This window comes from Eretmochelys imbricata, chromosome 26 (genome assembly GCF_965152235.1).
Source record: "Eretmochelys imbricata isolate rEreImb1 chromosome 26, rEreImb1.hap1, whole genome shotgun sequence".
NCBI classification, from domain to species: Eukaryota; Metazoa; Chordata; order Testudines; family Cheloniidae; genus Eretmochelys; species Eretmochelys imbricata.
This window is the reverse complement of record NC_135597.1, coordinates 4,474,553-4,496,616: the sequence shown is the minus strand read 5'-3', so window position 1 is coordinate 4,496,616 and position 22,064 is coordinate 4,474,553. Positions and strand designations below refer to the sequence as shown.

Here is a 22,064-nt window from a genome sequence, read left to right as displayed (position 1 = left end):
TTAGATGCAGGCCAGTGCCTCAACTACCAGACCATCCTTCTTCCTTTCCATCAAAGGTCCACAAAATGCTTTTCAAAAGGGAGTATCATTTGCATTTTACAGATGGGGAAACTGAGGCATTTAGCCATTAACCAAGGTCACCCACTGAGTCAGAAATGCCTTTCTGCTGGCTCTTGGCTCCCTTCTCTGCTATGTATATTGTCTTCCATTTTTCTACTCCTCCTCCCCCCTTTTTGAGAACAGCAGGGAATGAACGAATGTTGCTCTCTTAAAAGTGTGCCTGGAAAAGTCGAGATCCAAGACTGGCAATGCAATTATAAATACCATTTTCCTAGAGATAATAGCTTGTGCCCAGGGAAAAACATATTTTCCAAGAATTAGTTTGAACATTTAAGTGACTTTAAAAATATCAACCAACTCCTTCATCAGCTGCAAGGCCTTGTTGTATTCCTGTACCTCAGCAAATTTCAAAATGGAATGGCTGTTTGATAGGGAGGACTCAGTGAGTCCTGGGTTTTATCATGCAAGCAAAAGAAAACTTTGTTTACAGAAGATGGCTGTCACAGCAGCACTACAGAAGTTGGGGAAACTCCAGACATGGCACTTAAAAAGTGAACTGAAGTGCAGGGGGGCACAGCCCTTAAACAGTGAACAAGGGCTTATGTTTCAGGCTCTCTTCTTACTACATTCCCCTACTTTTCGTCTTTTTACAGGAAGGATGTTTACCCATGTTTACAGTGGTACATGTACAGGTGTAAAGAGTTGTCACTTTGGATGGGCTATCACCAGCAGGAGAGTGAATTTGTGTGGGGGGGTGGAGGGTGAGAAAACCTGGATTTGTGCTGGAAATGGCCTAACCTGAAGATTACTTTAGATAAGCTATTACCAGCAGGACAGTGGGGTGGGAGGAGGTATTGTTTCATATTCTCTGTGTATATATAAAGTCTGCTGCAGTTTCCACGGTATGCATCTGATGAAGTGAGCTGTAGCTCATGAAAGCTCATGCTCAAATAAATTGGTTAGTCTCTAAGGTGCCACAAGTACTCCTTTTCTTTTTAGTGGTACCATTGTAACTATAAAGTGACATAACCCTCCCTTCCCACCCCCAACACACACACACACACACAGAGTGTGGAAGCAATTTTACCACCATAAAAATGGTCAAAGCAGTAGAGACAAAAGGTGGGTGAGGGAATAATCGTCTATTGGACCAACTTTTGTTGGTGAAAGAGAAGCTTTTGAGATCCAGTGCAGACCTGAAGAGGAGCTCAAAAGCTTGCCTCAGATATTGGTCCAGTAAAAGGTATTACCTTACCCACCTTGTCTCTCAAATCCTGGGACAACATGGCTACAATGCTACAAACTTCCAGCAGTATAACATATTCCACCTTAGGGACTGTACCAGAATAACAATGTCAGTATTAAAAAAAACACTACACCCCCACCCAACAGTTATGGCACAAAAATTGCGTAGACCAGGGCTCGGTTGCAGTAGCCTGGGGCTCTGGAGTAGGGCCCATGGAAACCCCCTTATTCTGAAGCTTTACAGTCAGTTGGTGCCTTTCCTTTACCGTATTTCTAATACATGCTTTCCTGGTGCAAATGAACAGTTGTGATGCACAGAGTTGCTGGTGCCATGTTATCCCACCCTTCCTGAAAACTGGCTTCAGCTAGACAGCAACTCGCTCAACTTTTGCCTAGCTGAAGCATTAAGCCCCAGAGTTTATGGCCATTCAAATGCTAATGTTGTTTTGCAGGCTACATCACCCTAGCCAGGATGAGATAACTGGCCTAAAGGGAGGATGAGTCACTTTCTGCATAATGCAGTGCCTTGCAATCACTCATCAGACTTTCAGCAGAAAGCATTAATGCTAGTGACCCTGACCCATTGTGAACTCACGCCACAGATGAATATGGTAAGGACTTGTATTACATTCATTTGACTTTTGGATAGCCTACTCCAGTAACGTGGTAAAGTCAGTGAATTGGGTATGTGGTGTTGCAGTCATGTTGGTCACGCTATTAGAGAGACAAGGTGGGTGAGGTATTTTATTGGACCAACTGCTGTTAGCCAGAGACAAGCTTTCGAGCTACGCAGAGCTGGAGATTTCCTCACGCACCTTGCCTCATTGAATTGTAGTGCCAAGACTGTTTTGGTGAAGTGCCAAAGCGTGGGGTTTGGAGCCAGGTTTGTACCAATTATGGGGCACATAACACTAGCTCACTTCCACTCTATGGCCTTCCCTATATTTTCCCCACTGGCAGCAGCAACAACGGGAATACGATGGAAGACAGCACAGACAAGCTCCTGCTGTTTCACCCACCCTGCCATCTAGACTTGCTCCAAACCAGAGTGGGGCTCCCACCACTGGAAGTGTTGGGGGGAGAAGGCTAGAGACTAGCTTATTTGCAAGCACAACCCTCTGCCTTTTGTTAATACAGCAGCAGAGCCCTGTAGACAGGTAACAGAAGGCACCTGCCCTACAAATTTAAGTAGAGACTTCAAAAAATGCTCACACATGAAATCTGAAGGAAAGGCTTATCCTGAACTTTGGTATCAGTCCTACCTTTATTCTGAGAAGTGACTGAGACATCAATTGCGTTAGTAGAGAGCCATGAACAAACCATAGTCATTGACCAGTGCTTAGCCCTGTGAACAGACCAAAGATGATCCAGGCAACTTCCCCTCTTCAAAACAGGTTTGGTTGTGATCCTGGCCTTGGAAGAAAGCTATGTGGTTGCTACCCCCTACTCCTGCCATTTCCCTCCAGTTAGATGTTGTCAGGAACCCACACCGTAATATATGCTTATCACGAGTTCTGTACTTCTGTAATATTTTCCATTTTCATAAACACAATCGTCAGTTCAAAAGCCACAATAAATGTTGGTAACTGAAGCTAATTCATTGACCGTATACTGTTATTCCCCTTTGAAGAAAGGGCAGCAGAAGATATTTGTTTATCATCACATAGGAAGATCCAGGAATAAAATCAGGGTCTGCCTATTCCCATTACTCTCCCGCTTACAATAAAACCAACCTCAGTCTTCCTACGCTTCCAGTGTATTTTCAGAAACTGGACGATGGGCTCCTGGCTAGATACGTGAGCACTGAGCCACTACAGCTAATAGTGGCAAGCATAGGGAGGTGGGGACAATTAGCCTTAAGTCTACACCTTAGACATGGTAATTGTCTAAGTTTCAGTGTCCACGGTTACATGGTTGTAGAATTAAAGATTTAATCCAGGGATAAACGTCCTCTAGGTGCAGCGCTAATTTTTGCCAATGCCTATTTGTGCACCCGTACCACCACAACTGTAGCTGGGGAAACTACAGGATCATGTCTCATGTAAAATTTGCCTGCTAGCATGAGGAAGATTTGCTACAATTTTGCCAGTAGGTCTCAAGGTTTGTGGTTTAGCATAGCGGAGGTGTGTCTAAATGGTTTCACTGGAATTGGGAGATGCGCCTGCTGTCTAGTCCAAATGACTTGACAGCCTCAGGGAAGCCCAAGCAAAACTTTTCACTATAGAGCCACTGAGACTTGATTTCTTCAACATTTATTTTTCATATTTAACTTATTCAGATATCACATTTTCTACATTAAAATATTCTCATGCTAACACCTTCCCATGCCGCCCTCTCCAAGAAAAATAGAATTGACACAACTTTAAGTTGGAATGCACTAAAGAAATTGCTATTGCACCCAAGTTACAGAGACCAAACAATAGAAAGTTAGACCTGCACAGGACAGAGCTGCAGGGCAACATCAGGGACAAGCTGAAGTCAGTATTCGACACAGTTTAAACCATGTTGCACCTCTGAGTTTAACACCTGTCTAGAAAAGTGCTAACACGGTTTGCAACTCATGCATGGATAGGCAAAATAACGAACTAACCAGATTAGCCTGGAAATGGAAAGCAGACAAATAAGGAACTCTAAAACCCTCTCTGCAGGGGGCTTTGAACCCAATTTAAACTAATTGCAAGCATGGAGATACTGGCTGGGTTAGGATTATTTTGGAAACACTTAACTGTTTGGCCCAATCTAAACAGGCTAGCCAAATCCATGTTTGGAAGGGCGATTTAAACCAAAGTTAAAACATGGTTTAAGGCCCAATGTCATCCAGAGAATGATTTAACACAGAATTCAAAATATCCTTTCGGACATACCAACAAGAGTTTCCTTCTGTCCCTCTACATCATTTAGTACAAGACTTTTAAACTACAAAATTAATTGGGGGCCCCCCCAACACTACCCATACAATTGTATCTGGGGGACCTGGTATAATAGGGTTGTCTCCTATAATGGGATAACAGTTCAGTTTTGTAATAAGAGTTTGAAGCTTTGGACAGTCTACAGTGTTGTACCATCAGATGTTTGCATGATTTGGGACAGCACTGGGCTTTAGCCACTTTTCATATTTGTGACTTCTATATTTCAGGGAGTGGAATGGTTGGAGTAAGTTTCCTGCTTCTCTAACTTTTCAAGGGGGCAGTTAAACAGGTTGATTGACTCCCTAGTCCAAGATAAGGACAAAACCTATGATCCTCATATAGAGACCTACTGCTTTGGATCTCTGAAGAGGTAGGAATCTTGCTGTGCTACTTGGAAAGTACTGTTTTGTGCAAATGTTGCAACTTCATATATGTATAACTCTGGGGACAGCAGCAAAATGATCAAGGATCCCCCAGCTCTAATTAAAGCCAACAGTGAACTGTGTTCTGGTACTCAGATGTACACTGCCATGTAGCCAGCTTTCGTCTTGCTCGTCTGTCCATCAATCACAATAGCAGGTCAGCACAGAGCGCCATCTGTTCTAAACAGCACAGCAGTGGCACGTGATCAGGCTGAAGGCAGATGCTCTGGGAAAGAGGGGGGCTACCATTTGCTCCTTGGCTCTCCATAAATAACGAGTTACATTTGTTCCTGGACTGGAGACCAAGTTCAGCTTCTGGTAATCCCTCTCCTGAGATGATTTAAAGGAAGTCAGTCTAGAAGACAATTATAATCACTGCAGTTACATACGTCTACAAAGATAGGTGACTTTGAAGCTTCTTCCCCTTATGAAATTTTACCAAAGCCACTGAAGATCCAGGCTTTGGAAAGGTATTTTAAACTCTTATCAGCTTAACACATCAGGAACACTGGCACAACATGTCACTTATTCTTGATTTTAATTACAGGAGTGACAAGTAAACACCAACACATGAAAGAGGAAAATAAACAGCCTTTCACAGAGTACAGAGCTAGAGACGAAGCTGTGGCTAGTGCTTTGCAGTGGAGTCTCGAGGGTAGAACTCTGCCAGGGTGCTCTGAGGAATTCTCTTTAACATCTCTTTGGGGAAGATTCGCAGAAGCTGCCAGCCAACGTCCAGGGTCTCGTAAACAGTACGGTTTTCATAAGGACCTGAAGAGGTAAGAGACTAAATTATGGGAACAGCCCAGAGGGTCAATGTCAAAGACAAGACCTGGTCACTCCAGGTGTAACATGGTTTGAGTGCCTTGTACAGTATGTCCCATATACTTTAGACATACTTACCCTGAGCTATGAAGTTCCTTTCAAACTTCTGCAGAAACTCCAGATAAAGAAGATCATCTGAGCTCAGAGCTTCCTCACCAACTACAGCCTTCATAGCTTGCACATCCTTTCCAATAGCATAGCAGGCATACTAGAAAGGAGGGGAAAAACAGGGGAGAAAGCAAGATCATGTGGCGTTTGACCGATGTTACAAGGAGTTGTGGATTTTTAATACAGTACCAACAGTGTACTGGGTGGATAGGAGGACAGAATTTGGGGCTCTTATTCCAGAGTCTTTATGATTTTAAATAGAGCTGAGGGATGGGGGAGCAAGAAACAGCATGACATCGCTCAGACACTACAGTGCAGTGTCTGAACCTGACCAGAGTGGTTTTAGAGTAAATTACTTAAGGAACAAAAACTTAAGTTGACTAGCTGTATATACAGCATCTGCTGGATACGACGACACACTGCACAAAATACAGTCAACAGGGTGGTTGGTGTGGAAAGATAAAGCAGCATTTGGCAGAATGAGCCTGGAAAGAACTCCACAGACTATTTATTGGTACATGAACAGCCTATGTATGGTTTGTGCACAAAGCCCAGTACTGAAAAGGGCTTGTAGCAGCAGACCAAATGGGACGAGTGGGTCACTTATAAAACAGATTTGTACAAGGGCTCTTATAAGTGGACTATAGCAGAATCTCAGCTTTAAGGTATCAAAGGGAAGCAGCTTCAGATATGAAAGGGCTAGCCATGTCTGATCCTTTTCAGGGTTCTCGACGGAAGCAGCAAAGGTGTATGTACAGCTCAATACAGATTCCACATAAGAAGGATAATGCATACCAGCTGGTTGGACACATCTGAATGGTCCTTCCTGGTCATACCCTCACCAATAGCAGACTTCATCAGTCGAGACAAGGAGGGTAACACATTAATAGGTGGGTAAATCTTTGGGAGGAGAAAAGAAAGTTAATGGATAGCACTGAAAAAAGCATGTGGAGCTCAACATTACTGGTTAGTTACATGAAAGTTTTCTTCCTACATGTACCCTACAATCTGTTCATAGTACAGAGACTTGAGAGAAAGTTGGTGGCATTCACACCACTGTTCAAAAAGCCAGTGGCCTGGTATCTGCTGCTTCTAGCACTTCCATGTATTCAGTGTTGTTAGTTTGCAGGTACCAGCACCACAAATTCCTAATTATGGTTTCTGCAACTCTGTATTAATTCAGATACAAACGAGAGCTAGCTCATGAAGATAAAAGTTCTCCTGAGAACGGAAAGAAATAGCACAACCTGGAAAGTCTGAGGAGGAGTGGTCATTTTGGACTGGCCCTCAAGTTCAGGAGTGGATTTGCAAGGAAGGGATTTGTAAACCTACAAAGAGGATCTTTGTAACCTGTTATCTTGCTAAGTTTACTCTGCAACGAAGTCAGAGTGGACAGCTTACATATGACAAGTAATTCAGACACCCAGGTCTATTAAACAGAAAATTGCTTTTAGACCTCCAGTCTTCAATCTATGGCATCTTCTCCCCCAGGGCTGCCTACTTCTAGAGATGCTGAGGACCTGCAACCTCAACCAGACGAGTATTATACAAGTCCTTCCTCTAACATCTTTTGTCAGAAGAACCAGCCAATAGAAGAATGTAGGCTAAAACTAACTCTTAAGAACTTTGCATGTAAGATTGCTCAGAGGTGTGGTACCTACCTGTCTGTTGTGCAGCTGCCTATCCACATAGATCTGCCCCTCAGTAATGTATCCAGTCAAGTCAGGGATGGGATGAGTAATATCTGCAGAGGAAGTGGTTTTATGTTAAGTTTTCAGACCCTGCTTTTTATATTAATTCCAGCCAACGCCACACTGAGGAGTCAGCTTTATAAAAGCTGTCTGAACAGCATATTTTACTTTAGATACCATAATATTCTAGTGTAATTAGAATGCCCTTTAAAATGCCTTGAAGCTAAATCAAATACCGCACATAAGAAAACAGAGGATGACAAAACAGAGCAGTGCAGTCTTCAACTAAGTAGAAATACATCCAAAGAAAAGGGACCAAAGGACTTGACAAAAGCCACCACTAGGCTTGTTAAACCAATGTAAGGGGTATTCTAAAATCCTAGGCAGCACTGCCATTACGCTCTATTACTAGAAACAATGCAATGCATTATTACAGAGGCTGTTTGTTCTGCAAGTCATCTTGAAATTGCTAGTTACCCAACTGCCTGAACATATGCAGTTGCTTTACCATGCAAAAGACCGAAAGGGAAAGTCATCTCATCTTTGTGCCTCACTGCCCATTTGATGTGGAATGATCCTTCATACACCTCAAGAGTGAAGAGAACTAAAGTATTTTGTATGCAAGATGCTACACTGCATATTTTTTTCAAAGCTCTGAAGCGAGCCGATGCTCTTAATACATTCTCTCTCCAACTGGTTCTGGAGGATGCTGAAATTAGAGTACTTCTAACTCTTTGAAATACATACATCTCTTGAGCCAGATGGGATTTGAACTAACCATAAATGAGCACAAGACACAAAGTGGATGCCTCACACCTTGTCTCGAATATCCTGGGACCAACACAGCTGCAGTGCTGCACACAGATGAGCACCTCAGCTGTATGACAGATCTGATTCCTCTGAGAAGATGTTATATGTTGCACAATAGGATGGACACATTTTATTGTTAAGGTTCAGCTTCTCTCTTTTTGGCCAACACTGAGGTTGCAGATCTTTATCCGAAGTCTAATGGAGCTCCAGTACCCAATAAGGGGAAGGAACTTAATGATTGTGGAATCTCAGTCGTTGGAGATTAAGAGCAGGTTGGACAGGCACTTGTCAGGGATGGTCTAGATAATGCTTGGTTCTGCTGTGAGTGCAGGGGACTGGACTAGACGACCTCTTGATGTCCCTTCCAGTCCTCTGATTCTATGATTAAAACTAGCAACTCCAGCCTCCTGACTGGTATGAATCAGGCATCATGGGATTATCCTCAATCAATACCCTCCCACAGAATGCACACCGCAATAGTGCTAAAACATCCAAGAACTACATGACACAAGTGATCTTACATGCCCATATGTGAAAAGCAGATCTATTCCCAGGGAAAAGCAGTGGCCAGGACTCACCATCGTTGGGCATGGTAAGAATAGGAATCTGAGTAATGGAGCCATTCCTGCCTTCCACACGCCCAGCTCGCTCATATATAGTGGCCAAGTCAGTGTACATGTAACCAGGGAAGCCACGTCGGCCAGGCACTTCCTCTCTAGCTGCTGAAACCTGCAGGCAATTCAGGCAAAGTTACTCAAAGCTCATCACTGAGAGTTCAGGTACAGCCACCACAAAGTCCGCCACGGCATCCAATAAAGTTATATTAATGATTAACAGGACTGGCCACATGGTAGTGCCAAAACACAGCTATTCAAATCCTCTACAAGAGAACACCCACAAGCCAGGCATGAAGATCATTCCCTGTGTAAAACAGAGATCCTGTAATGCTGATCAGAAATTGACTGCCAGGTTAACAAGAAACTACTGAATCAATCTCCACTACAAATGAATTATATATCCAGGCAGACAAGCCAATTTTGCAATGCTTTATGACACAGTTCTGGCTAGTTTCAGAAGCCTGAGAAATGCAGAAGTAGCTTAACCTTGCATGCAAACATCAGTAATTTTTACACGTTTTCCCACTAGAACTATAAGCAACTGGATAACTTAGTTTTGAAATGGGAGATTCCCGTGCACTGTTATTTCTGTCAGAGCCCACTTTACACATGTCTGGTTTAACATGGAACATCAGCTGCATGCAGTGCCCATCCCCGGATACAGACTAACTTGTTAGGAATAACGGAACCTGACAGAGTAGCTTTTTTAAAATGGATTAGGTATCTTTCTCAAAAGGGACCGAAGAACAGCAAGAGGTTTGCTGAATAAATTACTCATCCATTTTATGCTCCCATTCAATTTCAGCCCTTTTTGCAGGGTGGCGAACACCTACACACATTTATCGGCTACATAAGAACAAGTACCTCTCGTAGAGCTTCAGCATAGGAGCTCATGTCTGTCAGAATGACTAGTACGTGCTTCTCACACTGGTAGGCCAAGAATTCAGCAGTGGTTAGAGCGAGTCGAGGTGTGATAATACGCTCAATGCTGAAAGGACAGAATTGCACGTTCAACACCATCCAATACTATGAGGTTACAACGCATACACTGAACAGCACAACTCAAAAGTAAGAGAGGAAACAGGTTAGGAGCCCTGTGAAATCTACTCCATATACTAATTGGAGTGCGCATAATTAGTGTCCAGGTCTATAGTATCTGAGCCTACTGCCACGAACGTAAGATATTTGACAAGCCAGTAACGTGGCTTCTTTTAAGGAAAATGGAACAGACGCCTCAGGGGGTTGTGGAAGCTCCTTCCCTGGAGGCTTTCAAAAGAAGGCTGGATAGGCACCTGTCTTGGACGGTTTAGACATGACAAATCCTGCATCTTGGCAGGCAATTAGACTAGATGACCCTTGTGATGCCTTCTAACCCTATGATTCTAAGGGTCTCAGAATCAATTTCCAGCAGCTTTTGGACACCATAGTGACATGTTTTCCAGTGCACCAGTTCTCCACATTTCTGGTTGGGAAAAACAGTCATTTTACCTACTTACGTTGGATCATTGGCCAAGTTCAAGAACAGGCACACGTTGTCCATGGAGCCATTTTCCTCAAAGTCAGTTTTGAAGAACCGAGCCGTTTCCATGTTCACCTAAACCACAATACTAAGTAGTCATTTGCAAACAGGGAGACTGTTTAAATTCCCATTCTATAAAGTAAGTTATTTAAAAGACTGGTTCAGAGCTGGTGCAAGCCTTTAATATCTATACTACCAGCCCACCCTTTCAGTCAACCTGTGACTAAGAATAACATTGGACAGTCTATCCATAATGCAATATATTATCATAAAGGAATCAGAGCTCAGGACCAAGTGTGGCAGGAGGGGTAGAGATGAGATATCTTGCCTTATTCATGACCAACCCTAGTCAGGTGAAGACAACTGTCAATCTGGAGGGAGGAACATGTAACAATCCTCTGACAGTCAGATGTTCTGCACAACTCCAGAGAGATCTAACTTGGATGCATATGCAGTGTCATCCTACCATTCAAGTAACTGATATTGCTCTTTAGTAAGCACTGTCCCAAGAAGAATTTGGAGATCAAAATGACAACAATTCTGCCTCCACCTAATCTGAGAATGTAACAATGCAATGACACTACAAAACAGATGCCTACGTTAAGAAACTGAGTGTCTTTTACCACAGAATAAGCCATTTTACCACAGAATATCCTGCTATTAAAATTTCCCCTTCAATTGTGGCAGGGGTTACAATCTGGGCAACTTACACAGTTAACAAAGTTTTTAAAAATGCAGTGCTTGGGACCTTTTAAAATGTTCTCTTCTTGTTCCAATTACAATGGAACCACCTATTCTTACAGATACCATTCTACCCCATGAGGCATTCTCCCATCAGACAGCCAGGTAGATTCATCAGCCTCAATAATACTATTGCTTTTACAACAGCATAGTATAGACGGACCTAAAATGTGACAAGCAACTCTAAAAAAATGATTAAGTTTGCATAATTCCAGTGATATAGCAAACTGGATTGATTGTTCCGTCTTAGTGCTCAAAGTATTGGAAGTAAACCATTTTTACGATGTACCTAAGCATAATGGTACTTACACCCATAGCAGCAAACACAATGGCAAAGTTCTCTTCACTGTAGTCCATCACATCTTTGGATTTCTTCACTAAGCCAGCCTGGCGACATATCTGAGCTGCAATCTGAGAGGAATGCAGAAGGAGCTGCATAAATCTATTGTAGTAAGTTGCACATTTATCTACTGTACAGACTAACTCAGGGAATAAATCACTTTTTGACATGGTTAAATACAAATGGTCTCCTAGAACTTTGCCCTGAGGCCAAAAGCAAGAAAAAAGCAGAAAACTGGTGCTAGAGAAGGAAGATTATGTGGTATCTGGCCAATCAATATTTGATAAGAAGCATCTTGAGAAAGCAGAACTTACTCTGTTTTAAAGCTTTGTGTTAATTGGTGTATATTTTACACACACAAATATTCTTAACTCTCCCCACTTGTAACCTCACATAGCTCATTCATTTTAAGTTCTTTGCACTGCAGAACTGAATGTTTCCAGCAGCTAGTAGTTTCCAGCAGCTGTCAGAGCTCCATTAAAGCACCCACCTCATTATGGGGCAAACCAGCAGCAGAGAATATGGGAATTTTCTGTCCTCTGGCAATGCTGTTCATGCCATCTATTGCAGAAATGCCAGTCTGAATCATCTCTTCTGGGTAGATTCGACACTGTGGATTGATTGGTTGACCTATTGTATTTTCACAGAGAAACCACCACATTATTTACCTAACTTTAACAATGCATAGATTAATAAAGGTTTCAAGGCAAAGTTTCAAAATAAGGCTATAAAAATGCATTTAGAATCACAAACATTTTAGTTCACCAGACACTTCTGGTTCTAGTTTGAACTTAGTCCATTGACTTTTTTTTTAATTGGTCATGAGATCATTTATCAATTTGGCAATTTATATGCATGCGGATAAAAAGGACAGGATACTGTCATCCTACTCCTTGGAAGGAAATTAACACCCTCTTCTCTTTGGGGGAAGGTTACCACAAGTCTATTATAGTTAGCACTATTAAACCACTTTAACCAAAGCACTCTCCCTAATTAAGAACTGCCATGCATTACTGTAGGAAAACACAGACCACTTGTCCTGTGGGCCCATCTTAACAGTTTATGAACAACTTTCTGATGAGTTACTAGGCATTCAGTACTTTGTACACCTTCTGCATGATTTTAGGGCTATTGTTTCATTTGCAGAGGCCTCTGAAAAGTAGCTTGTCACTGCATTTTGTGTAGAGTACATACTGGAATTCAAGTCAAAAGTCAGCCTCTTGTTCCCTACCAGAAATGGGTACCATGAATAGTTTTTGAAAAAAAACACATACCCATAATGTCCAGGTAATCTTCAGCCAAGACAATGGGACCTCTGTCAATAGGTTTTCCTGATCCATTAAATACACGGCCTACAAAAACAGTAACAAGATTATGATTATATGAACAGGACAGTAGTTACCTAGTTGTTTTCCCATCTGTAGTAGTATTACATGAAAATAAATATGTTCAATCCAAAGAGCAAGGTCTAGTGCATACCAAGCATATCCTCAGATACTGGGGTTCGGAGAATATCCCCAGTAAATTCACAAGATGTTTTCTTAGCGTCAATACCCGAAGTTCCCTCAAATACCTGCAATATATCAGAAGAGACACCAGGTGAAATGGATACATGTTCCTTTAGCGTAGGTAGATAAAGACATTGTGCAAAGAGTTATAACAGATGGGATGGAGATATACAGGTCAGTGAATCTCTAACACAACAAGCAATGGGTTAACCAACAAGCAGCAAAAGCAAGACGGACCTGTGTAATACAGGAATTATTTCCAAGACCATTTAGAAATTGTTCATTTGTACAGATATGTTAACAAAGCAACACTGTATAAAAATATATTTTACATATGACCTGTAAAAGCAGTTAGTCAAGAATGCCAGTGGCTATCAGGGATCACTCCTTTAAAATTTAAGATCATTTTCTGCTGCCTACACAATAAAGCTCTTCAGCTAAGTAAGATTAGAGTGGTAACTATTAACAGCTGCTTTGAGAACATCACATAGATGTGTCTCAAACACACTGAAGCTTTGCAATGGATCTACATTGTAGTAGTACAGGCTGCATGGAGAAGATGAAGGAGGACTCTTGCCTTATGTCTACAAGACCCTATTGTGGTCAGAAGTTTCCTTAATGTTTAAACAAAAGCAAAAACTGAAGGTTACTCAGATCCACCCACCAATTATTTTCAAATGTTTTTTGAATTTATATTAAGTTTTGACTCAAGAAAGTTACAAGGACTTTAGATTTGCCATAGCCCAAACTGATGCCCACTAAGGAAAAGTCTTTATGGGACCATTCTGTCCCTAGTTTACCTGAACTACAGCTTTAGAGCCGCTGACTTCTAAAACTTGCCCACTTCTCTTTGTGCCATCAGGAAGTGTCAAGTGGACAATCTCTGCATACCTAGGAAACTAATGCAGAAAAAAAATCTGTAAGACAGTGGGGAAAAAGTTAAAATCCACAAACTAGAGTTACCACATTATCCATAATAGACTAAATAGATCTTGAGACAAAAAGCTACCATATCTTTTACACAATTCACAGTCAAAGGGAAGCGCCAAGGCAGTTAACGTTTACTGACAAAAATGTAGCTGTTTTTATGATGAGCTCCTTAATCTGAGTGGCAGATTTAGCAAGCAGCGAGGAAAAAAACTTGTTTAAAGACAGCCTGAAACTGTTCTCTTGAGTAGCTGAACCCATATGCCAGTAGTCAAGCACAACAGAGATCCACGTTAAAGAGAAGCCAAGAACTCTAGCAAGGGAAAATTGTAGCTTGTCTACCACAAACACCAATAACCCCTGCAACCCTCCTATGAAACAAATACCCCTTCCCTTCTAACTCCCCCCAAATATTTGATAAGCATATGCTAAAAATCTTAAATTGTTTCCTGTTGTTCATGTATCCAATACTATGCACTGAGTACTTTACAAGATTTGAATCATTAATATTAAATTTGAGTTTGATAAAATGCATATGCATTAGAGTTTAGACTGTTCAACTGTAGCATCCGTTTCCCCACTTCTCTTCAAACGTAGAAGTATGAACGGCATAGTTGCAGAATTATACTCCTTTCCATTTCAGCCACAGGACATTCTTTCCAACCAGGGTGCCTGACAGCCTGTCCCAATGTCCTGAAGCAGTCTGTGTGGCAAGTTTTGGCATTTAGCTCAAAGTGTTTGGAATATAAACAAGATCTTGTGTTTAAAGTAGATCACAGAACCCATGGAATGCAGAGCTAAAGACTGTTCAAATGTGTGTCTAGATCACAAGCCAGCTTTCCCACACCATCTCCCTCAAAAGAAGATTTCATTAGAATAATTTTTACCTTAACTTGATCCAAGATTACCAGTGGACCATTAACTCCTGATACAGTTTTATATGCTGAAATATAAAAGGTGCAAGTCAGACAATATATTAAAATCAGCATAAGCATTCTATGCTGAATAAGTAGAAGAACACACCCTTTGCAAAGTCTGGGGGTCTAACCTTCTCTGAATCTGTGAGACCTTCCATATATAGTGGAAGCTATGTGTACAGAACAGCAAGTGCCATTACCTGGTGCTGGTGATTCTATAACCAGCATTCTTTTCTTTGATTCACTACTTGGCCAGTATCCCCAAGTGGTGTTACAGGACACTGTAGCATTGGAGAGGTCACTTATGTCCAGAGAAGAGCCATGAGTTCAGCGATGTAAACCTACATAACATGGTCAAATTTAAACAGAAGACTATCTAGATTCCCTGTTCTTTCCATCAGACACAGTTCAATTCACTACCTAGCCTAAACTATTGTGTAATGGTGCTGCATTCAGTGAAATAACTGCCATTTTAATCCATCAGAAAGGTAATCAATGTGATGCATACAAACATTTTATCAATTGGGAAAAGTCTAACAGATAAATACTATACAACTAATTGCAAAACCTTAAAAAGTCACTGATAGCAACCTAAGGATAAGGGCAGTATAATTCATTGAGTGTTAGTCTTTTGACAGAGATCAAAGCAACAAGTGAACACTATATGCCATTATCTCAAGACTCAATCTAATAGTCATCTTTAACAAGAGCAGTAAAGTATCCTGCTGAGTGATGTCAAAATCACCCAAAAAAAATCTGCATTACATTTAGTTTAATTTACACTCAGATGTGAACAGATGAGGAATCTCACTTGCTCAAAAGCGGATGATCTTCAGAGCACCTACAATGCATTTGGGAAACATTTTCCAGCATACCATGCCAACTGCTGCTGGAAGAGAACCTTTCAGCACCATCCCAAGAGAAGCTAAGGGACTGCACCATGAAAGATGGTGTTTCACTTTAGTCGGTAATTCAGAAATTACATAGTATTTACCACAGCTCATATAAGGTGCATTGTCAAGTCATTGAGGAGTAGAAACATGCACAGATGTCTGAAGTCCATGTTTTAGACAGAGAGTAGGTCTACACCAAAAACACGGCATCAGAACAGCTGCACAAATGCAGCTGTAGCACTTAAGTGAAGATACTGCTATGCAGATTAGGTAGTTAATCCACTTCCCCAAGAGGCAGTAGTTATGTCAACAAGAGAAGCTCTCCTATCAACACAGGGCAGCCTACAAGGGTTTAAGGTTAGTATAACTAAGTTGCTCAGGGGTGTGGATATTTCACAGCTACTTCTGAACATTCCTCTACACTGGTGGGCACTAAACATTGACTCATGGGACTGTGGCATGAGATGAGCCCAACACTTTACAGGATGGGTTTTATTATTCACCTTGTAATTGGCACATCTTTTTGGTAGTAAGACATTACTATTAATGTGTAGAACATAACTTTGCAGATGCTGACAATAGGAAATGACTTTCCAGTCATGATTACAGTTATTCCACTAGAATCCTTATTATTCCCAAACAGGGCACCAGTGTCTGTGTTTAAGCTTAGCCTCACTTGATCTGTGAATACAGGAAGTGTTTGAGAGCCACAAGGTTCTACCAGGGTCACAAGGGAAGACTAAGCAAGAGAGTAATCATTAATCAGTTACCACGAGGGAAAAAGGATGAGCAAGTTGAGCTATTTCTAGATTGGGAAAACAAACTAATATGACCAAGAAAAGAATGTTACCAGGAAAGATCACAAATCCCACGTAGACACAAACAAGCTATAAAGACCTGGAAATACAGCGTAGGCCAGACAATGTGAGAGTTTAGTACACATTGAAAGACGTGTGCCTAAATCATGTTTTATGTATTATGTCAACAGTGTGATATTTACAGTGTTAACAAAGGTAACAAGAGTTTGCTGATGAACAAGCATAATAGCATAATCTTGAAAGATTTTAACCTGGAGATGAAAAAATAAGATACAATACTGTGTAAAGCTGGTTATAGGAGCCATTCTGTCACATTTGGTTAGTTATAACTGAATTTAGATAAATGTTAAAGCTAAAGAGGATGAGAAGTCTAGCTCTGCATCTTTTTTTACTTACAAGGAAATGTTTCATTTGTCCCAAGTTAGGCACTTTGGGTTTCTCTGAACTGAACACTTCTCATTCTTGTTATGCCAATTAGAACTATTCAGTGTGTGTACCAATGTGAATAGCACTTTAAAAAAAATATCAGGGTGAGGGTGGAGCCAGACATTTGCAAAAACAGGAGAGAACTATATTGAGCAACATTACATTTTAACCTGTAAAAAGAAAAGGAGTACTTATGGCACCTTAGAGACTAACCAATTTATTTGAGCATGAGCTTTCGTGAGCTACAGCTCACTTCATCTGATGAAGTGAGCTGTAGCTCACGAAAGCTCATGCTCAAATAAATTGGTTAGTCTCTAAGGTGCCACAAGTACTCCTTTTCTTTTTGCGAATACAGACTAACACGGCTGTTACTCTGAAACCTGTCATTTTAACTTGTGACAGTCTTGTCAGCACTTCCTCACTGATCCAGGGTGAAGAGCTCACTTCCTAACACTGTCCATCAGTGAGATACCAGAGGGGATTTTATTACATTAAACAGCATCAAATCTATTGGTATCACACAAGCAGCTTGGCATGCTGACTCCAAATCCTTGTTTTCAATCACTTTTTAGCCATTCCAGTGATGAAGTGGGTTACAATTAAATCTCAATTTAATGTTTTACATATATAAAGACCCTTCTACCTCAAAGGATTCCAGAGTGTGACAAGCTATATACATACCCCACAAAAAACGCAGCCACCTATGAGGTGGAAAGCAGACAGCAAGTGCCCAGCAACAGAGGAAGGGTCACTCTGGGTGGGAAAAAAAAGCTGGAACAAATCCATGCTGATACATGACCACAGGATCTTTACTGTCCATGCAGAATAGACATGCACTTAATTTTTAGAAGGCTCATCCAAGAAAGCCATTAAACTGCATGCAACTCTGCCTTAGAAAGACAGAGAGCTAAGCTGACTAAGTTCAAACCCCAGGAAACAGAACAGGTGTTCCAAACCTCCATGCTCAAACCACTAAACTACCCATCTGGCTGTATATCTTGGGCTTTGATGTCCTGTTCCCTTCTACTTTTGGATGAAGATGATTTTGTATGACCTTTTTGGGTCCACAGTTACTGATCTGGACTTCAGACTCAATTGAAATACTCAAAACATAAAAGCAAAGAAGTTACTTGTCTACACAGTGAGAAAATTCACGCTACTTAAGTATACAGGCTCTTTCACAGAGTTACTTAATCACACAACTTCAACTGATCTAAATCAAAAGTTTTAGCAAAATCACTGCTCCAATCAGTTTTGGCCTTCCTCATACCCACACTGCAGTAAAGGATTTAGAGCTGTGAAATAACTGCCTAGTAGAATCACTATTTCCCCTTTTCCCCAACTTTCACAATCACAACAGTTTTAATGTACAAAATCACATCCCTCCCCCCAATATCACTTCACACTGTTTACAGTAATATGTCCTGTTTCTGCCAGAAAACTGATCTGTGTCATGCAGGGAAATACAAAATAGTGGATAACTAGCAACTAGATGTATCCAAAATTTGACTGTTATTTGCACAAAATTAAGTCAGTAGTCATACCAATTACACTGAAGAAACTCCAGTTTCTGTATCCAGTAAAACATATAAGCTCATAGCAATTGAGTCAGTTCTATTTATGAAGAGGTTGTCAGAACCAAAGAAAAATATTCACGTGTCCTTACGGATTTTGAATTAAAAACGAGACTAATCCACCCAGTCGTTTAACTGAAAAATTAGGCTTAACTGAATTTGAGATATTGAATTTTAGCTCCATTAAACGTCTGTAGCCAAAAGAAACCTTATGATGCACTTGCAGTCTCTAACTTAGGGCATGTGTGCACTACAAGTTGAAGTCAACCTATGTTAGATTGATTTACAGCCACTGCAGTAATTACTACATGGCTGAGGTCCATACTACCCTCCTTCTGTCAGTGGTGCATGTCCTCACTAGGAGCACTTCCTCCAACTGAAGAGGGGTAGCGTTGGGGGCCGAGAGCCAGGGTTCTCAGCTCTGTTCAGCTCCCCGCTGGGAGCCCAGCTGCACTCCAGGCTTCTTGCTTCCCTGAGCCAGGGGCAGCTGTCCAAGCTTCTCACCTCCTTGCGCAGAGGGACCAGGCTCTAGTTGGAGCCCACTACCAGCCTAGGCTTTCTTGTCAATTTCATGGCTCCAGCATGGAGTTGTGAAATTGACAAGAAAAACAGCCAACAGATAATGCAAGTAATGCAGTGTGTACAGGGACATTGTGCCCCCCTAACTTCACCAAGATAAGCCCTACGCTTCTCACAGAGGTGGAGTTTTGTCGGTGTATCAGGGCATTTACATCAGTGGGAGCAAGGCTGCATTGTGTACACTGACATAATTAGGTCTTATGTCAACTTAACTTTATAGTGTAGACCATGCTTAAGCTTTTTATTTTGACTGATGCCCAGCAGCAGCAACCTCACCTTCAGCAGGTTATTATGAGGATTTCATCTAGAGAAACCTTAGCAGCAATAGGTTCATGAAACAGACTATGAATTGAATCGCTTGAGAGATTCACCTTGCTATATTTCTGTACTCCATGCAACAGAAGCTTAGAAGTTAGTTATAACTACTACACCTATGAGGTCACATCTACTTCCATCCCCTGCTCCCTTCTCATCCATTCATATTCTCTCTCTCACACACTCTACAGCAAATGATTGTCCCCTTACAATCTAGTGCACTTAGATTCAGGAAACAGTTTTCCCCTCCTTCTGGAAGCACATGCATTTCCAAATGAGAGCAAGCAGGCCCCTCTGAAACATGTATCTGCAATAGTCAGATGTGCCCACCTCCACCTAATTAGCCTTTCCTAAATTTAAACAATATAGGATTTTACCGTAGAGCTAGAATAAATAAGTCACGTTGAAATATAAAGACAACTGCAGTCATGACTGGCTATTAAGCTACATAACACCTGCTCCAAACCACATTTGATTCTTGTACATATTTGTTAAAAGTCCTTATTGTATGATACATCTTGAGTATCTATGTAGTCAGTCTCACATTTCCATTAAGCTGCAGTGTAATCACATGACCTTGAAACAGATCAGGAACAGATTAGTCAACCCATAGGAAGAGTGATGTTTCACAATCCCTTATTGTCCTTTACTCAAGTAAAAATCAGGACAATACATACTCCGTAAGACCGTCACACCACTTTAAGAATACTAACTAAAAGCAGTGTCCACCATCTGCCTGTTATAGAACCATTCCTGTTGAAATGGAAACTGGAATTTGTCAGCAACCATATTCTGCACACAGAATGCTACTTCAAGGGGTTGTGCCTAGTAAATGTAGCCAACAACATGATCTTTCCCAATAGCCTCTGTATCTCCCAATTTTCATTTGTGGTTCATCCATGCCAAGAGTCCCATGTGGCAATATTACAAGGAAAAGCCATTTACCTGTGTAAAAAAGCCACATAAAGCCCCCGACTTTCCTAATTGCCTATGTGGATTAACTGCTCTGTTCCCAATAAGAATCTGTCCAGCTTTACCCCGACAGGGGAAGTCAACTCTACTACCCTGATAAACACCCCAAAGGTGGTAATCTTGGGGAGGGGGTGCTCCTCAAATCCAGTCCCATCCACAAGGCACACCCAACTTCTGATTCTTATTCCTACACCAGGCAGACCCAGACCCTGGAACTAACAGAGCAGCTGTACTCTGCTTGACACAGACCTACACCAGAGCCCCACTGGTCTATTTCCACCCAGTGGACACTCGAGCCCAAGACACTGGTGTGGGGAGAAAAGTTGGGCCAGAGGACAGCACAAGAGGTGGCTGGGGAGCACTGGGGCCAGTGGGCACAGAGAGGGGCAGTGAGAATGGCCTGGGTGCCGGGACAGAGGCAAATCCAAGAGCAAAGGGGCCTCCAGCCAAGGGGAACCAGACAGCACCAACAGGGACTTGGGGGGGGGGGGGGGGAGGATGGGGGAGTCTAATGGCTAAAAAAAAGGGGTAGGGGCCTCTGCTCTAAATGCAAGAACAGGAGCTGGGGCCTCACCCACCTGCCTGGGATGGGGGGGGGGGTAGGGGGCTAGCAACCAGAGCCTGGCTTTAGGGATACAGAGGTCACAAGGCAGCAGGCCTAGCCTCTTCCCTCCTCCCCCCCGACTGGGGTACGGCAGGGTGTCCCCCCCGGCCCAGCCCCACTCTCCCCCCCCCAGCCCAGCCCCTCCCCCCCAGGCCCAGTCTCACTCTCCCCCCCAGGCCCAGTCTCACTCTCCCCCCCCCCGGGATGAAGCGGGGACCCCCCTCCCCCTCTGGCCCAGCCCCTCCCCGGGGGCCTCTGAATGGGGAGCCGGAGCCCGGGTAGGGTCTGGGCCGCGGCCCGGCACTCACTGAGCCGGGGCTGGGAGATGTAGTCCCGGCTGGCCGCCGCCGCCTGCTCCCGTGCGGCGGCCGCGCCGCTGGCGCCCTCGGACACGGCCCCGTTCACCATCCCCCGGATCGCCCGCAGCGCCGCCATCTTGTCCCCGTCTGAGCCCCGCAGCGCCACTGCGCAGGCGCTGATATAGTCTCTCCCGTCCTCCCGCCGCCGTGCGCGCCGCCGAGACCCGGAACTGGCTGGGGCGGGGGGGAGGCGCGCGACCGCCAGGGGCTGGGGAGCTAGCCAGGGTGCTGGAAGCTGGGGCGAGGGGAGAGGAAGGGAAAGGGGGGGAAAGAGGTGAAGGAGGAAGGAAAGTGGGGGGAAGGGGGAAAGAAAGAAAGAAAGAAAGAAAGAAAGAAAGAAAGAAAGAAAGAAAGAAAGAAAGAAAGAAAGAAAGAAAGAAAGAAAGAAAAGGGGAGTTTTCAGTGGAGCTGGTTGGGGAGAAAGGGAACAAACAGATTTTAAAAAATCTCTAGAATGATGCTTTTCCCCCCTTCTTTTTCCTAAACTTCAGAAATGTGTCAGTTCTGAACTCTGTCCATCTCCTGTTGTCAGCATCCTCAGGGGTGCGGCTGACACCGCTGCCTGGCAGAGGCTCCCCCGTAGCCTCCCGGCACCTTCAGGGAATGTTCCCTGAGAGGGAAGGCTAGGCTGCCCCTTGCTCAGGTCCACCATTGCTCCTCGTCACACACCCCTTGACCCAGCCTTAAGCCACTCTAGCATCTGCTCAGTATTTTCTGGAAACACCGGTTGAAAATAAACTGTAGTGGGCCAGCAGATGGTGGTGACTCTTCTTCAGGCCTTTCAAAACACTGCATGACTCTCTGATTGTGGCACTCCAGAGCACCGCTATGCCAAGAGAACAGTTGTATCTAAGGGTGTAGCACTCAGTAGTTATGTGTATGTTT

General features: G+C 42.8%; 1 protein-coding gene across 1 annotated transcript; it reads right to left on the bottom strand.

Moving 5' to 3' along the window:
* Positions 1-3,541: 3,541 nt before the first annotated feature.
* Positions 3,542-21,272, bottom strand: ATP6V1B2 (ATPase H+ transporting V1 subunit B2). The gene is made up of 14 exons (XM_077805682.1): positions 21,129-21,272; positions 14,610-14,665; positions 13,596-13,694; positions 12,767-12,860; positions 12,562-12,639; positions 11,778-11,917; positions 11,257-11,358; positions 10,184-10,281; positions 9,552-9,675; positions 8,649-8,799; positions 7,231-7,313; positions 6,365-6,469; positions 5,540-5,669; positions 3,542-5,407 (listed from the first exon to the last, which is right to left on the bottom strand). Exons 1-14 carry the CDS (start codon positions 21,253-21,255, stop codon positions 5,265-5,267), a joined length of 1,530 nt encoding a protein of 509 aa, XP_077661808.1. The 5' UTR covers positions 21,256-21,272; the 3' UTR covers positions 3,542-5,264.
* Positions 21,273-22,064: the final 792 nt, after the last annotated feature.